Raw genomic sequence first — 19,371 nt, 5'->3', positions numbered from 1 at the left:
GGACAGTGCTAATAGTAATTAGGGGACAGAGAGTCCAGAGTCCAGCGTCTGCTTTAATATAACCCAGACTCTGATTACTCCGCATAGAGGCATGGTTTTCAGACAGTAATGAGGCATGAGTCGATGGTACAAATACCCGTTAGTGACCCAGCTAGGTTGGTTTCTGACATTTAGCAAGCTAGCAAGCTCTGTCACCAACAGTAGTTCACAAACCAGCCATGTGAGTATTTGCTACATCTTTCAACCTGGTTTGAAGTGTCTGAAACGGTACCTCCCTTTTGGTAATTTAACGTTTTCTTGCTTAGCACTATTACAAATGCTACCTAACCTTATGCAGCTTGCTTGCATAAGGTTAGTAAGGTTGATTAATCTGACCCTGAACCAATCAAAAGCTTGCAAAATGTTTGGAAAAGATGAGAAGTGAAGATCTCCTTTACCTTTAATGTAGTACATTGCCCTTTCATGTTCTCCATGTATGGTGTATCCAAACTATATGGGAATAATTTGTTTGTTCACAAAGTCAGTGACATGCTCATCAATAATAATCTCTCAAAAGCTTTGTTTGCAGAATGGTTGCCCTCGCAACCTTAGCTCAACACGTCACCCATCCCTTGTGTACTTGAATTTCAACAAGGCAGATGTGAAATGTATCTCTCCTGCTCTGTTTTTGCAATTTATGTGCCTTTTCTCCAGGGCCAACACATAAATCAAATGCCCGGCTTCAGGAGTGTAAATCCAGAAAAGAAAAACAAATTGCTCGAGCTGCAATGAAAACAGGTTAATTCTGTGGAAAGACAGTCGCCATGCGATTCGCCAACAAAATCTCTAATCTATTCAACGCTGAGTCATCCAGTCAGTGTTTAAGATTGGTGACCAGTGATAAAGAGAGAGAAATCAGCAGGCTAGTGATCTGGTTCTGTTTATTTGATCCTTTCCACATTAAAAAGTTAACAAAAAGGTAAATTTGACAACGCTGACGCACCTACAAAAGACTTTTCTATAACAGGAAGTAGCGGTAGCAGAGTGAGTAGCATCATCAACTCATAACTTAGAATATAGATTAGTATGCATATTGGAAATAAAATGTAAAAACCCCTGCTCTTTACAGCCTGTCAAAACCTAGAATTGTCACGACCCAGGGCGGTAGCAGCTTTTGGGACACTGAGGTCTTGTCATCTGTATTTGCTCTTGGGCTTTGGCAGCTGGTATGAGTTTTGATTGTAATTTTATCGCTTTTAGTTCCAGCTACAATAAATGCTTTATTTATTTTATTTTTTTTTAAATAACAGGGGTGCACTGGGATGGACTCATGACGTCCTACTGATTTGTCTCAACTTTTCACCCAAGTAGCCACGGTGCTGTTGCACTCTCACTTGTAATTACAAATTCCAGATACTTCAAAGCAAATACATTAATGATGTCCAGCCAAAAAGACACTATGGTGTCCTTGGAACAGGGACAGTTTGGCAGTAGACAGCTGTGGGGGTGAAGTATTGTGCAGAAATCTATGTTTGTGTTCTGACTTGTAATCTTGATGTACATATAGTTACATATTTGGCCTCCGTGTAGCCCAATTTGTGACCTCAAGTTGCTTTTGGATTAATTTACATAGGCTATTGTTCCCTGTGGAACCTTTTCACCAGTTAACCAGAAGCTAAATGCATCTTCAAATGTATTTTCATGATCTTGTGGATATCTACTGTCTGCCTAGAGTGAGAGAATGTTCACCTGGGCCACAACCAACTTTTAAATTTACTACAGTATTTCTACAGATGTGCCACACCACTGCTCTCTTCTCTGAGGCCCCAGGAACACTATGAGGCCAGTGTAGTTTGTATTGTGTATAATAAATATATTAAAAAATCAAACAATATTTGATCATTTGAGCAAACCATACATCTGTCAGAACATGGAAACCCAATAAGAGTTCTAAATAAGGTTTTGATTTAATATTGAGTTTTGTGCTCACAGGTCCTCCTGGAAGAAATAAAAAAGGCAAAATAAAAAAAATGTTCTATATATATATATATATATATATTATTAATTGTAGAATATTCATTTTTTATAAATCAAATGAACTTTTACTCGAAATTTAAAAAAGGAATGAGATCTGTGTGTGAGGTTTTCGAGCTGCTCATGAACGCATCGTGACTTGGTGTAGCGCTGGCTGCGTGGACCTGCCTCTCCAATAAGACATCCAGAGTGTGCCTTCAGTTTTCAGCGTGCTCTCAGCTCTCAGTGGGACAGGATGGAGGACATCTGCCGTGAAGCCACCGCGGCGGCTGCTTCACTGCTGGTTGGTACTTTGGAAGTTCTGCGCGTCTTTTGACAGAGACTCCACGGTCGGGGGCGATAGACAGGCTGTGTGCAGTGACAAGCCTCTGTGTGGTTTTATGAACATAGAGTTTTTAAACTTGTGAAGGGTCGCAACATGCAGGGTGTGTTGTGAGAGTCAATCAGCAGCTGGTCAGGAGATGTCTTCGGTCCCCACGTGGATTCACCGACAGCGCTGTCGCCTCTGATTGTTTTCCACAAAGCGCGGAGCTGTCACACTGTGAGGTCGGAGGAAAGGACAAGACGCGATGCGAACAGGATTCCTTACTGCTGCTGCCCCCCTCCTGAACATGTGCAACACCGTCCTACAGACCAACAGTAACCTGTGGAGGTAGTCTGGCTGAAACATGTTTATCTTGTGGGTCCCGGTGAGTTTATTCCTCAGCTTCATCATTTCTCAGACGTGGAGCGTTCAGTTGTCGTGGGAAAACTGGAACGCCGAGTTGCCCAACAGGGGGAATGAGTTTGATAGGCCGAGCTCTCAGCCGCACATCGTTTTTATCCTGGTGGATGATCAAGGCTTCCGGGACGTTGGGTACCACGGCTCTGAGATCAAAACCCCGACTCTGGACAGGCTCGCAGCGCAGGGAGTCAAACTGGAGAATTATTATGTTCAGCCGCTCTGCAGCCCGTCCAGGAGCCAGCTCATGACCGGCAGGTATAGTGGACTAGTCTCCCAACTCCTCCAACAGCTCATCTTTATGGAGTTTACTGGATAGTGTCTTGCAAAGGCAGTCCAGGCTGTCTCCCATGCGTCCCTCAGCGCATCAAAGAAAAGAAGAGCCTGGAAACCCCATAGTCAGCTGGAATTGGCACCTGCATGACAACCTGAGGTTGATAATCAGGGGTCATTAATACATTACAAATATGATTTTTATTGTCAAGTGGTTTGATCAGACGCGTCACACAGATGGGGTTAACCGTAAAATGTTTTAAAGCTTTTACTTTTATCACACTGTAAAATGAACAAAGAACATGAGAGACAAGTCAACGTCAGGGTCATCAACTGGAAGTATGCCAAACCCTCAGTTACACTACATCATCGCCCCGAGAGTTTTTTAATCATAATAAATTAGATAAGATCCAATAATAAGATAATTACCACAAACACTTAAATTAAAAGCCTAGTCCCATTTAGACGCTTGTCCCTTTTACTGGCCTGGTGTGGCTACATGTTTTGACAAATAAATGCAGGTCTCAATCAGAAACCTGTTTTTTATAGAAGTTCTTTTAGATGTATAAAACATCTGAAAGCCCACTGGGTCGCCCCCTTGAGCTAGTTCTTCTTTAAATTTATATAGGTTTATGTCTATTGTTACCCACCCCCTGGCCAAAGCAAATTCCTTGTATGTGTAAAACCTATTCGGTAAAAAAGCTGCTTCTGATTCTGTTTCTAGTTCTGAGATGCTTAGATCGCACCAATATAAAATACCTGTTTCCCATCTTTGCTGTGCAAGAGTTTTGTGCAAAAGGACTGAAAGGCCAGTCCCAAATATAGGCAGGGTGAGTTCAGTGATTGAAGCAAATAAAAGCCCAGATTATTAATTTAAGTTTTACGATAAATAATGTCTGACACGTGTTCCTGCAAACAGATAATGAATTCCTGCATGTTGTAACAATCCAGTGCTGTCATCCTTGTCTTCCTGCAGTTAAAGTGTACACACTATGACATCATTTCTATGGTGCATAGATAGTGGCCCACCTGTTATGTTCCATTTCATGTTAAAGGACATTTATGGTTTATTACAAGCTGGATTTTATTTTTATAGCTCCGTCTCAATTCTATTGGGTATAATATCATTGTACCCATCAAAAGAAATTGAGCAGCTGAGGTGGTAAGCGCTGCTGTCTCATTGTGTGCTCTGTGAGTGTGTGCTGGGGTGGTGATGGTGCACTAGATAAGTTGCACCATCACCATCAGTTGCTCCAGCCATATATAGCAGTTGTATATAATTTAGATAAAGCGTCAGCTAAATGAGTAAATGTAATGTAATGCTTCTCTGATTAATTGCTGCAAAGCAACCTTACAATGTGATCGATCAATCACCTGCTGATCAGACAGATCCCGATGCATCTCCTCCTGTTATCAGTGTAGTTGCTATATGATGTCTCAAGCTTCTCTGAAGATACGTGCAAACCTTTGCTGAATAGGGTGTTCTGAGTAACCATAGGTAGCAGAGGCTTGTGGAGGAGGGGATGTACACACACCCATCCCAAGCTGATTGGTTTACTCAAATCCTGTCAGGGGGCGGGTTCGAAACAAACCTAAACCTACCCCACGCAAGTAAAAAAAAAAACTCACACGACGAATGCGTCTGAGCGAGCCAACAACTTACGTGCAGCCTGGAGATGCAGTGTGACTGATGAAAGATGTGGCCTTTGCTCTGTGAGATCGTTTTCCTTAAAGCTTGTTATCCTAATTTGATATTAAAAAGTATTTATTTCAGGTGAGGAGTGACTCCATTATAAAACACTGCGGGAAAAGTAGTTGCTGTGATCTTGGAATGTGGTGTATTGGCTAACAAGAAGTCAAATGAGGGAAGAAACACGAGCAGTCAGACAATTAGAAGTCCAGGTTAGTTAAACACCGTACCTACTGTAGTGGTGCTCGCACAGTTTTCCCGTGCAGTGAGGGTTTGCTTGCCACATTACAGGCGCGCTGACTTTCAGTTTACCACAAATAAAGCGGTGTAGATTATCTGGCTTAACTGTTGGCTTGTTTGCAACCTGTCTGATCATCTGACTGCTCAAATTTGTTGTCCCTGTTTGTTGCGACCAGTTCATAGCAGTGCTACTGTTCCAAGATTCAGCGATTACTGTTGGTGAGTACAGTAATGTCATAATCTCTCTGCGAGTCCCACTGTGACCCATCCACCATTGTGTCCCCGAGCAAGACACTTAACCCCTAGTTGCTCCAGAGACGTGCGACCTCTGACATGTATAGCAATTGTAAGTTGCTTTGGATAAAAGCATCAGCAAAATGACTGAATATTATTATTTTAGTATTAACTGATAGAAGTGTTTGGCAGAGCTATGAGAATGAAATCCATGGTGTAATAAACCCTAGTTTTCCAGTCTCTTTGAAATGGACCATAGTAAGAGGGTTTGTCTGTAGTCAGCATTGAGAGACAGTGTGATTTTTCCACACAGCCAGAAGGAGCTTCAGGAGGTTATATCACTTTTTTAAAAAACCTTTTAGGTTCACGTCACCTTGGAGCAAGCAGTTGAGAATACAGTTTCACCAGAGGGTTCATTCAGTAGCTGTTCTGGAGCTTTTGATCCTATCACATGATCTTCATCGGTGAATCAAACCTTCCTCAGCTTTCAAGCCAACATAGATGAGAGCACCTTTATCAGCAATTGAATGAGGGTGGCTCCTTGACGCCGCTGCCATTAAATGTCATGTCATTAAAAGCAAGGCAAGAAGTACGGCGTGTGACTGATCGATGCAAAATGCGACGCAGAGCTGCATCTACGCCTTTCTGTCATCGCCTGCAAAACAGCGCCGCCCAGTGCCTTTGAACCACCAAACTTTGACATCTGCGTTCTATATTAGTTTGAAAGATAATGCGGCAATATCTTTGAACATCACAAATAACCAAATATTAAGCCTCTCTGGACATGTATGAGTTATGCAGTGATGTAGTCATCAGAAAAGTAAACAGACTGTCTTTTCTGTGTAAAGAAATACCTTCACGTCGTTTCCATGGACACAGTAAATAAACAAGGCTGTGCAGACGCCGTGGAAATTATATTAAATATATTATAATTATAAATGTAGGAACCCTGGTCCATGCCAGCATTATTCTTCCTGTTTAAAGCCACTAAATTATGGGAACTGTGGTTGCAAAACGTGGGACGTGATTATGGGGCGCAGTTGTTTGGATTCTGTATGAAGGGGGCCACAGTGTCAGACTTCGAAAAGCCCCGCTCCTGAAAAGTCAGCAAGTGGGCCTTCAGTCAAGATTTTATTTTCTCAGACTAATCTTTCAGTGTTCCCAAATCAGGGAACAGCATTGCTATAGCAACCACTTAGTGTTTTAGTGGGCAGCAGGAAGCTGTAAAGAGATATTCGAGGGCGAGGCTGGTTAACGTATACATTATCACGGGGGGTCAGTTGTGGTCTGGCTTTGTAGTCTGCTTACAGTATGTTTCACATCAGCAGTTCCCTCTTTGTACTCACAGCTCTGCAGGGCCTCTCCTCCACTGCCTCCACCATCTGTTCCACTCCTTAGCTAAGAAGGAGGAGGCTTGCTGGGCACCGCTGTTTTTTGGCAAGCGTCCGAGAATATAATGAGAAAAGTGCGGCCACCTCCTCGTTCCTCCGCTCTCTGTGTTAGCTGCTCCGGTCTATGGCTGGAGCATAGGGGTCCATATGGAAATGTAGATGTACATTCTGTTTCCAGCCTTGTATTCTTGATGGTTGCAGAGGGGGGTGTGTGGGGGTTGAGTCTGAGTGGAAGAACGCCGTCCATCCATGTGTTAACATTGAAACATCAGCCATCTGTGTCAGCTGGACACTCACTGGAGCTCTGTGAGCAGAGTCTTTCTGGCACTCTTGCGTAGACCTGTCAAGGCAAATATCTGTCTGAGGAAAGGATTGAATCCAAAACATAAGCTCTCCACAAGAGCTTGATTAAGATTTCACAGGCGGTTGGAAGTGGTTACCATGGCAACCACCTGTATCTGAACCCAGCTGAATGCTTAGTAAATATAATCAGACTTTATTCTGACTTTGTTTCCTTTTCTACGCTTGCTGAAGATCTGGGCTGTGAACCGTTCGCTCTGTGTTACCCAGATGGACAGGTTGTCTTGCCTCATAAATTACAGAATATACTCACAGGACTGCAGGGTCAAAATAACATCCTGACACCAAATGATACAGCCCACATATTATCACTCCAATTACTGATTATACTGGCATCGTAAAGGCAGACTGCTGTCTTGCTCAGACTCTTTCACTTCAGCCTTGACACATCGCCTGCAGAGTGGAGTGAAAACGAATCCATACATTCACCTTGTCCACCTGCTTTTCCCATCCAGGGTCATGGGATTGTAGCTATGCTTTCTGGAAGCAATCCCAGAATGTGCTGGCAATTATGCAGGTCACCACTCTTATCATGGAAAGATATTTATATTAGGTCTTGTATGCCTTAATTCTGTGGTTTCCCAGTGATTAGTATGGATACACAGTTGTGGAACCAGGCAGACCGACAGTCTCTCAGTAATGATTTGTAATGAAAAATTGAGGCGTGGAACTTTTTAATGTCTGCTACAAACGACAGCTATGTCTACTCGCCACCCTTTGGCCTTGTCACAGGTTGCATATGTTTATGAGCTAGTCACAACTCAGTGTTTGAGTGTTAGATATTTTCAAAGCTGGATGACAACACTTGTGATGGACTGGCGACCTGTCCAGGGTGTACCCTGCCTTCCACCCAATGTCAGCTGGGATTGGCTCCAGCCCCCCGCAACCCTGTACGCAGGATAAGTGGTTGATGATGGATGGATGACAACACAATGACTATATCTGTATGTGTATGAATATCTTTTGACTTGACATGTCATTTGAATGACGGGGCCTGTTTGTAATGTTGTGGCAGTTGATTTCTCGGGGGTTTAATAGCTGTACACCCTGGGAAGCAGCAGAAGGACGTTTTGTACAGTCCTTAGTCAGTTGATTTTGGTCAGAACCAAATCAAATGGGAGAAAAGGGTCCATGTTAGAAATGGCTTGAGCTTCTTTAGTTATTTGAAAACTTGTTAAGATATGATGAATGAGTTAATAAGGTTACCAAAACCAGGAGTGTGATTAAAAGATTAAAAGGACCTGGCAGATTTATAGCAGCAGTTGTACAGCTGTTGTTGGAACTGCAGCAAAGCACTTTAACCTTCTATTAACAGCAGCTTGAGAAAGATTTTCTACGCTGTCCGGCCCCCTGGGAAACTCATGGCATCAGAAAAATTTCAACCCGTCTGGCTTTCTTTAAGCTGCACTGATGAGATTAGAAGCTTAAAGTCAGAGCTTTTCTTCAAGTTCAGAGCCCCCACCACGCTCCCACTGATCTTTACTGATCAAGAGAGGTGCATTGCCAAAGGCGAGGGCAGAGGTTGCTCCTCTGGGCAGCACCTAAAAATTGAGAAATGTTAGATATGTTTGAGGAATGTACACATGATATGGTGGACTAATATTTCTGAAAACTTTCCACTTGTTTTGGATTCTTCTGGATGCTTCTGTGTCAAAGATGAATGTTCCAGAGCTTGAGAGCCATGTCAACTTACCTGTCCAGACAAATCCAGCATGTGGGCTTTCTGGCTTGTTCCATTCATCAGAAACTCTCTAATGCTGTGTTCACACAAAACACAAAATTAATTTTCATCTCACCTTACTTCCGTGAGTTGGACTGCTGGATCATTTGTGTTTATGTGCATTACTCGCACAAGTAACACAACAGTGAATATGCACCCTTAATCTGGTATACTAGATTTTGCTGTGATTTAATTTAAATTAAGGCCTCAAAAGAATGCCGAAATAACTACTCATGATGTGTATCTGTAAAAAGAATGAATTCATGCTTTGTCAGGTCTGTCTGAAAGACAACAACTTTTAAAATGCTTGTTTTCTTAAATGAGTGTGGATTGAAAAGCCGTCAACAAATATAAGATGAATAATGCACTCTGGGGTCCCGGGGCAATGAGGAGCAGATCTCAACAGGGTTTTTCGTGGCTCAAAATGAGACAGGTGGTACCAACCCTACATTCTGAGAGCACAGTGTTTGTGTGGGGTAGTAGCGTACTATGAGCTCTTAAAGATAAGATGGTGCCTGACCATTAAGGGCCTTGTATGTAAGCAGAATGATTTTAAATTCTATTCTGGATTGTACAGAGAGCCAGTGCAGAGAAGCTAAAACAAAAGAAATATTATCTCTTTATCTAGTTTTTCTCAGAACACGTGCTGCAGCATTCTGAATCAACTGGAGAGTCTTAAGCGACTTATTTGGGCAATCTGATAATAAAGAATTGCAGTAATCCAGCCTAGAAGTAACACATGCATGGACTAATGCATAATTTTGTCAGGAAAAAAAAAGATTTTCTTGAAGTGTGTTTTATGTGACAGTTAAAGGACATCTCCTGATCAAAGATAACTCAGAGATTCCTCACGGGGGTGCTGGAGGCCAGGGCGATATATCTTTAGATTATGAGTCTTGGAGGTGTTTTGGGCCAAGTACATTAACTTCAGTTTTGTCTGAGTTTACCGTCAGAAAATTGCCGGTCATCCAGGTTTTTACATCCTACAGCATGCTCGAAGTTTAGCTAACTGATTACTTTCATCTGGCTTGATTATAAATTGTGATTTGTATTCACCTTTATCTGTATATGTGGCAGACATGTTATCAGATGTAGGTATTGTAAACAAATGCACTCTGGCTTTGTAGCCGCTGCACAGGACAGCGTTCAGTCACACATGTAGAGGCGCATAGAGCATCGCAGACTGCAATTTGCAACAGCATTTTTAAACGCCTGCTGGTGATATAAAACTATATTAAAACATTGAACGGTAGGAAAAGCAGTTTTGTTTTCTTTAGTGATTATTTTTGCTGACGCAACTGCAGTTACAAATGACAGAAATCCAGTGTAACACTTGTTAGAAAACAGTGTTCACCATGAACCCCCCATCAGTTTTGTTGAAAGCTGGAGGCAGGTCCAAATCTGATGGAGACAACCGCCTTGTAGTTCTCTATGCAGGAAAAAGCCCTGCTCAAAAGATACTTCTGTCATGTTTGAACACTGTGCTCTTATATTATAGTCCACTGGAATTTATTCTGGTCTAAACCATAAGAGGGGTCGTTTATTTGCTCAAAGCAGCTCTTTTTCACTCTGCTCCTCACCTGCTACAGCTACTTATTCACACACTTCCCATCTGTCCACACTTATCTCAAAATCTTAGCCTCTCAGTCACCCTTTTCTACTTGTTTCGGTCCCTCTTTTACTTCCCCACCTCACCCTACTACTCCAGTCTGTCCTAGAACTATGTGTTGCCCAATGATGAACCAAGCAAATGTATGTTTGGGGTGATGAATAAGCAAAGTTTCTGGAGAAGTTGTGGTTAGAATTTGTTGAAAAGGAAATCTTGATTAAAAAAAAAGAACCTCCATTACCTTAAGAGTCTGTAAAATAGAGAACATAAGAAAGGAGCGAAACTGAAGGGAGATATTAAGAGATAGTAAGACAGTAAATGAAGAGCCTGCCGAAAGGAAGAGCTAAGTAAGACGAACTACTCCAGAGCTGACTTTGATTAAATGCTGAGTACCGAGTTGAGGCTGCTGATTTGAACCATATGTGTGGAGGACGTGGAGCGGGAATACAAGAGAAGGCCCCAGCCTGGGCAAGAGGTTTGCTCGGGACACTCCACAACCTCAGTGGCTGGAGAGGTGGCCAATGCACTTGTCTTGTGGAACTTAAGCGACTGCCGGCATTCTGTGATTTGAATTTAATGGTGTGTGCGATTTGTTGGCCTTGTGGCTCAGCGGCTGTCTAAATAAACCAGAGAGATAGTCAGATCAGAGCAGCGTTTAAGACCACAAGATTTTTACTGAAGGAATGCATCAGCACCCTTTGGCATGATAAGATAAGGAATTGAGGCGCTGTCTGGAAGATGTATTTGCCTGCCTGTTTGTGGCTTGAGTCCAGGCTAGATAAGGGATGCATATATACCTGACCCCAGAGCTTTGGCCCCAATGCTTGGTTTTGAACAAACTTATAAATCAGTCAGATTGGACATGTGATGGGACTGCAGTCATTATCTTAAGGCCTCATAAATACCAAAGAGCTAGAGCTGTCCCTCAGGTGCCCCAAAATCAGCAAAGTCAAGACCTAGCTCCCTTGTGAACCCCCTCGTATGTCAAAGAGACACTTCATAGGGATACTTTGAGAAGTCTTTGCACACTGCCTTGTACCATTCTCCGTCAGAGCCTCAGGCTGGTTTGACTGATTTGTGGAGGGATCACAGGCTGCACTTAGCATGACATTCTCATTACACGCCTGTAACCTTTTGGTATGTGAACACCACCAAACTGGCAGGAGTTTAAACCCAGGCTCTTGTGGGGACAAAGCTTAAACACACTCACTTTGCGCATGCATGTGGTCTCTATTCTTGTTCTTTCTTATCACTTTCTGGGTCGAATCATCCATTTTTTTCACTTCAAGTTCACCAAAGCCCCTTTTCTCTCAGTCCCGTCCTCCTCTTGGTATTAATGCAAAAGTGGTTGACAAATAAAAATAAATGGAAGTGAAGGGCAGAAGTGGAAAAATTATCCTTGCATAAATGGAATGAATACAAAAGGAGAATGAAGATAATTGAGCGTGTTACATCCAAAAGTCATTTTGTAGACATTTATGGGCTGGTAACAAAGCTAAATTCACCATGTACTGTGTTTGTGGAAAGTCTGGAGAGATTATGGAGAACAAGGTTTTATAAGTACTCATTCTTCATCGAGTTAATTATATACTATGTGGATTTTTTCAACAAAATGGAGTAAACAAGCTTCTTTATATCTTGTTTTTCTAAAGAAACACATTCCCATGCCAGGCTGTGTAGATTTATTTTTGTTAATGTTGTTATCATACCCACAAACCCATGTTGCCATTACTTCTTCCCTTCATTCCCATCCCTTTCTTAGTTCATTGCATTCAAATCTCGTTGCCTAATGACAGACCAACAATGCCTCCTCTATCCCCCAGTGTGCATGTTTGTAGTTGGGTTTCAGAGCTCCCCCTGCATAGACCACCAAGTGACAAGAAATTCTTCTCATCGCCATATGAAACCAAGACTCTCTTGGCTCCCACCAGGGCCGGTGTGGTCTCATTTTGAATTCACTGACCTGACCTCAAAGGCTTGCAATAGAGGTATCAAATTCAGAATTGTGCTTTATTATTATCCTGAGGAGTTATACATTTTAAAGATCCTGGGAACCAGCTTTGAAATCCGTGGGAATCATTGTTGCCAAGTTGTAAACATTATAGTTTCCTAACTTGATTTCCAAAAGGTTTGGAGGCATCAAACCCAGATGGCATTTTCCATTAGCATTTTGCACAGACAGTAATTATCCGCAGAGCACAAACAGCTCCGTCTAAACAGGTTCATCCAGAACATCACCCACTGCAGCTGGAATTGAAGCAAATTGGTGATGAGGTGGTTCAGTGGTCAGGGTTTGCCCCAGGAAATTGGTTAGTGTCGGTGGTAAGGGCTAAACTGTGACACAATATGATACACAGACACATTTCACATACACACGTATCAGTCTGTATGGTTGCTACCTAGCTACAGCTAACATCTGGTACAAAATAAAACTTTAAAGTTATTAAAAGCAGAAACAGACAGACCTGTGAAGGTAAATGGTTTTGGATTAACATCAGATTCAAAGTCTGATTATCTTGTCTGGGACAATAAACAATGTTTATGTTTATGACACTTGTTAGCAAGACTAGCTGTATCAATCGTGTCTTATTACAAACCATTTCATCGGTTTTAAGTTACAACCTGCTCTATTTAGCTGTGTGATGAGATTTCAATAGGTTGATAGCAGCAGTCTGTGGTGTCCAGACTGGTAGGGTGTTACGTCTACGGCAAAGCTAGTGACTCTCTAAGGCTGCTTGATGCTAAATGCTAACACCAGCATGCTAAAATACTCAGAGTGACAATGTTTACATGCTGATGTTTAGCATATACAATCTTCAGTATGTTCACTGTCTTAGTTTAGCATGTTAGCATGCTAGTAGATCTGAGATAAGTCATTTTGCAGGTATTTGGTTATAAACCAAAGTATTGGACAAATACGAATTTTGATCTGATGATGGTGCCAGGTCAGGAGTCAGAGGACCATCAAAATTATTACAATTTCTTCCATCCAATAATAGGACTGACATTGCCATCCATGGCTTGCTTTAGAAACTGCTACAAGCTAGACTAAAGTACTGTATGTGTGAGATGCCTGCATTTCAATAATATCTGTTTTTATGTGGGAAAATGATCACATCCGGCTCCATAGGTTTATGTCTTTTGATTGACGCTGTTTTTATTAGTAGGAGACGAGCACCAGCTCATGGACACATGCAGACCAACATCACAATAACTGCAGTTGAACACAGCTTGTTTACCATCCTCTTGACTGGTTAGTGCAGTATCAGCCTGTTAAAGTGACTGGAGAGAAACTATTTTGAAGTGGAAAATCTTTCTTGAATGTTCCAAATAGTCGTTTAAAAAATACACCAGATTTAAATTTGTAGATGGTGACACAAAGCCAGGGGTGTTGCCATGAATTCTCACTCCCTAAAATGTCAAAGAAGACTTTTTTCTAAGTACCTAAATTTTTATTGGCAATGATTTAAGATGACGTAAGTATTATTTTATCACAGATCTCCCTCCATCATGCTAAGGTTAAGTAAACTTCACCAAACTGAAACAGAAGCATCTATAAACTTGCTGAAATACCAGCCCAGCCAGCTGTGCTGCATGCAGGTTAGTTAGTATGTGTTTTCAGTAGCAGTCTGTGATTTAATAGGGATAAGTGAAGTGATCTTTGTATTGTTTTAGTTGAGTAGGCTTTAAGTTGTAAATCATTGAATTTATTGATATATATGGAACGTTGCACACACACCACACGGTGGTGAATCCCTTGACGGACTTTTGCATTCTCAAGGGGCAATAGAGGTTTGCTAGGGCTGACCACCTTCTGGTTCTCCTTGAACTGAGTCCTCCTCTCTGGAAATCTAAACCAGACACTTATTTTCACTCCCTTTCCCTGGTGACAGCTTGACTGCGCACCGCTAACCTCAGGAGAGGGCGAGGGAGGGTCAGAAAAGGGAAGACGGGGAAGAGGCATCTGGCAACATCAGGTCCTTGTCTCCTGGGTGTCTTGCTTTCACTTAAAGCAGACGGGAGTGGAGAGTCAGACAAATGAAGTCAGAGCTGCTTCCAAAGTCCCAGCTGGGTTGCCTCAATGTGGGCCAAGAACACAGTCAGTCACAGTCTCAATAATGATAAAGTTGGCCTGGCTCCTTAAAAGTCAGACCACTAATTCCACAGCTCAAAGTTTTAATTGATTTCATTCAAAGTTGCAGCAAGTAGTCTACTCAGTACTAATGCTGGATATCTGTTGGAAAAAATATTTATTTTCGGGCTAATTAGAGATCTTCACAGGTCCAAAATGTTTGACCTCATCTAAAATGGATCCAGAACCTGGGGAAGAAACCAGACGGGCATAAACAAACTTTAAAAAAAGAGACCCAATCCAAAAGTAATCAGTGTCTGAATGCACCCGCATATAATTAGAAATGAGCCAAAAGGCAGTTTGCCCAAATAGACAGAAAACATCAACTCTGTCAGCAAGATGATGAGCCACCAATTACCAAGCAGCCACGCTCGAGAAGAGTAGCAAACATTATTTTCCAAGTTAACACTCTCCACCTTGTCTAAAAACGATGATGATGCACCACATAGCTAAACCTGGGATTTATCATATTGACACAGATAGGGACTCACAGCAATAGAACAGGAACCTGCTCAGTCCGGCAGCCTCTTGCTTGGTCACTTTGAGCCCGGTTATGCTGGCCGCATGCCTGGTTACGGCTCATCACTGGCGCTGCTCTCCACCAGCAGCAGCATAATGTCGCTAGCTAGCCAACAAACAAACTCTGGCTTTGCTTGAGTCGACAACTTTGCTAACACAGCCAAACATCAAGCAAGTGCAACAACACAAGCCAGCTAATAAGTTATTACTAACTAGTCCAACAGCAAGAAGGCCAGCTCGAAATCTGTCCTGCATACTTTCAGCTCTTTAGCTCATGCCAGCAAGTAAAAGCCAGTCCAATATTTACTCTTGTCCAGTCTCTTGCTTGTTACCTCTCTTTTTCTCTTCCTCGCTTCCTCCGACTCCTTCTTTGGTCTCTGCCAAGGTTATTATAGTTTTGGATTTTTCATTAGTTTTTATTTTTATTTCGTTTTGACTTTTTGTTTTCAATTTCAGTTTAGTTTTAATTAGTTTTTAACGTGAGTTTTTATTTTTTGAAAATGCTTAGTTTTAGTTTAGTTTTTATTAGCGTTAGTTTTAGTCTTTGTCGCTGCAGGATGCCAAGCTCAGTTCAGTTTAGTTTTTTCACAAAACATTAAAATACAAGTACAATCATTAGAAATAATGCAGATTTATGAAAAGGGACACCTTTTTTTATATATGAAGTACTGACACATTGTCAAAATAAATACTACTAATAAATGAAGCACATGCAATCTACAGTATATTTTCTAACCTACATACAGAAAACCCTAAGAGCTACCCTACCCTAATCCTACAGTGGTCCCAAGAAATTCATTACATCAGTCTCTAGCTCTATCATTCTCGGTTAAATAGGTGACTTACAATAAATGGTGGTGAAATACAATTGATGGACAGCTAAGAAACTGGAAGATAGTGGAGGCCCCCCTTGGAGTCACAAACAACAGGTCCCTAGCACCCTGAAGGCAAGAATGACTGGAAAGCAGTTATATTAAAATCTAAACATTTATTAATCAAAAAATAGGTATTAAGACAATGTGAAGCACAAAGAGACAGATGGGCTCAGATATATCAATGAGCCCATAAAACACACACTAGCTGACATGCAGTAAATAAAATGACCAGCAGACACGTTAATCCAGCGCAAGGGGAGCTCACAATCAATAGGCAAATTTATCCTACACCAGGATGAGCTCTAAGCCACATTACATTTATTCATTTAGCTGACACTTTTATCCAAAGCAACTTACAATTGCTATATATGTCAGAGGTCGCACGCCACTAGAGCAACAAGGGGTTAAGTGTCTTGCTTAGGGACACAGTGGGGGATTGAACCCGTGTCTCTCACACCAAAGGCATGTGTCTTAAGCCAGACCATCAGAACAGAACACAAGAAAACAAGGAAAAGAAAACTACCAAGACAGTGACTCACTACCTGCAACCCAAACTTAAAAAAACACAACTCTATACAATTGTTGCATTCCCCGGCTTCATATCTACTCGAAATGTAGGCTTATTAGGACCTATAAAATACAAAAATAAACGACAACTAAGGACATTTACTCTTTCATTTTAGTTAGTTTTGCAAATCTACAACACAGTTTTATTTAGTTATAATTTTTTTGTAAAGCCTTGTTTTTATTCTTATTTCAGTTAACGACAGTGTTTTTTCACATCTAGTTTTCGTTATTTCGTTCGTCTTCGTTAATGATTAAAACCTTGGTCTCTGCCGTGATATCCATACTGAGAATACTGAGCTAGCTTCTTCCAAAGAACTTACATTGCTACATTATAAACATTCTGCATCCTCTTGTAGTTTGCTCGCTGAAGAGTCGTGTTGGTGCCTTAAAGCCTTGTGACAGGGTTCGTCAAATAAGGCTGTCATCAGGCCAAATTTTTTTTAAGTCATTAGATGGTGGGCCAGAACATCGTCAATTGACCATTTATATTCCAACGTCTACTGTGTGTGTAAGTAGCTCAGCTGGTGATGCACAAGACTCCTGTTCAGAGTGTTGTGTGTTCAATCCTGACATGCTGCTAGTATTTTTTCTTCCTTTTTTAACAAATTGCGTGGCCTCAAGATCGTATTACATATTACAATTAAGCACGTGCAGGAGTGTGTACATCGCGGCCATTGGTCCACATCGACCTATGGATGCTTATTTTTGTGTCCCCACTCCAGGCAGAGGAAATTCCTGCTTTTCTCATTTAGGGGAATCCGACCTCCCGTTTTCTGACGGCTTTTTCAGAGGTGTGTAAAGCCAGAGACTCGTTTGAATTTCCTTCAGAAATTTCCAAAGTAAAAGCTCTCAATTAAACACAACACGTTTAATTAGTTATTAGTTAGTTAGTTATTATTAGTTAAAATAATTAGTTTAGTTTAATAATATCTGGCCACTGGCCAATACTTGGCCCGGGGGCCGCTTGTTGCCGACCACGGCTGTATGATGTTGTCATGATAAATGTCCTGCTCAGGATTCCAATGTTACATACAAGCACATCACTTTGTGTTAAAAGTGGTGGGGACATAAGGGCTCAGATTAGGGGTGTGATGATACACTATGATCTCGAGATGTGACGATGCATGAGAACAAGACGAGAAAGTTTTTAACTCTATTTTGAAGAAATATGAAATGCTTAAATATATAACTGGGGGTTCTGGGGGTCCTCCCCTAGAAAGTTGGAGCATTAAACTCTTAAATTACTGCATTCTGGAGAAATTTTCTGCTCCAATTTATGGAGGAAATGTCTTTATTTATATAAAGAGAAACAAAACAACAGCTGGTAGGTGACAATTCATAAATATAAAAATATAACCAAAAAAATATAATTTATATATATATATAGTATAATGATGTAATTTTTTTAGCTTTTTCTTGTTTTTTAGATATAATTTTTTTTTGTGTAAAAAAATTTATATATATATATAGATATATATATATATATATGTGTATATTTGTTTCTTCTATATTTAAATTGTATTGCATGTTTTCTTATTGTGCAAACAAACCTTTCTCAAAGCATTTTCATTTGTTAGTTAACATTTTTTAGTGCAAGATATTTTCAGAACATTTTAAACAAATGCTTTCAAAAAGTGATGGGGACATATCCCCGTGTAAATGACACCTATAGTTACATAGCGCCAATAACCATCACTCCGGCCCAAAAGGGTAATAACAGAGATGCCATTCACCCCTATTACAAGTTTACCATCAAAATTAAGCTGGTATTTTAGGATAAAATTACTGCATAATGTATCTTTAAATCACATACAATACCGTATCTTATTAATAGCGATATTGATTAATTAATATTATTTACATAAACAATATTTTTTATATGATTTCCTACATTTGGTTATAAAAGAATTGTGACCAAGATATGTACAGAGCGGATATTTCATAGTTAAAAAATTAATTTGTCAGAGCTCTCTGATCAAGTGGCCAAAGTGCTGTCTAAATCATTGTAAACAAATCTTTGGCATTTCTGTAATTCAGTTTCTTGCTACTTATCAGCTGACAGAAATACCAATATCTGTGATACAATAATATCAGCTGATATTAGCCATCAGTTGGCCTCTATGTTAAGATTGAAGATTCAAAGGTTTGTTTTAGATTTAGATCTAGAAATACCAGATCAATCAAGCATTTAGTGCTCACTCTTGATACTAGACACATCTCAGTACTCTGTGCTACAAACACATTTTAGTCAGTACACAAGAAGCATTGATGTTCAGTGCCTAGCCCTACTCAACCAGTAAGCAGTAATTGGTAGGCATTAAGTAATCCGGGACTGACGCGAACTGCTCTGATCTGAGTAGAAATCTAGCAGCCATACGTTCTTCAGATGTAATATTTTACCATATATAAAACTGTAATAATGGTATTGTTTTTCATTTGCGTTTGTCAGGTCTATCAAGGAAGCATTTACATAACTTTGGATTTTATTTCCAAAACTTTATTGGTGACGTTGACAATCATTCAATTCAATTCAATTCAATTCAATTTTATTTATATAGTGCCAAATCACAACAACAGTTATCTCACAGCGCTTTTCATAAAAGAGCAGGTCTAGACCGTACTCTGTGATGCTATTTACAGAAGCCCAACAGTTCCCACCAAGAGCAGCACTAGGTGACAGAGGCAAGGAAAAACTTCCTTTTAAGAGGCAGAAACCTCGAGCAGAACCATGGCTCAGGGTGGGTGGCCATCTGCCTCGACCGGTTGGGGTGAGAGAGAGAGAGAGGGAGAGAGAGAGAGAGAGAGAGAGAGATGTAAGGAGAGAGAGAGGGGAGGGAGGCAGCCTACACAATATACACACAGAGGTACAGACAGTGAAGGTAATGTTGCTATAGACTAAATGAAAAATGGTACAGATATTTATAATAGTGTTAATGGTAACCATCGTAATGTTAATGATTATAATAACAATAATAACAATAAGACTAGCAACAATAGTCGTTGCAGTAGAGGGTGTCGAGCAGGAAC

At 40.8% G+C, this 19,371-nt stretch overlaps 1 protein-coding gene across 1 annotated transcript in view; it reads left to right on the top strand.

Moving 5' to 3' along the window:
* The first annotated feature begins 2,188 nt into the window (after positions 1 to 2,188).
* Positions 2,189 to 19,371, top strand: part of arsj (arylsulfatase family, member J) — a 20,879-nt gene continuing 3,696 nt past the window's right edge. Inside the window, exon 1 of the mRNA XM_046064950.1 lies at positions 2,189 to 2,992. Within this exon, the coding sequence (XP_045920906.1) occupies positions 2,682 to 2,992 (311 nt within the window). The 5' untranslated portion in view covers positions 2,189 to 2,681. The remainder of the gene's footprint in view (positions 2,993 to 19,371) is intronic.

Source organism: Micropterus dolomieu, linkage group LG12 (genome assembly GCF_021292245.1).
Source record: "Micropterus dolomieu isolate WLL.071019.BEF.003 ecotype Adirondacks linkage group LG12, ASM2129224v1, whole genome shotgun sequence".
NCBI lineage: Eukaryota > Metazoa > Chordata > Actinopteri > Centrarchiformes > Centrarchidae > Micropterus > Micropterus dolomieu.
This window is presented reverse-complemented; position numbering and strand designations above follow the sequence as displayed.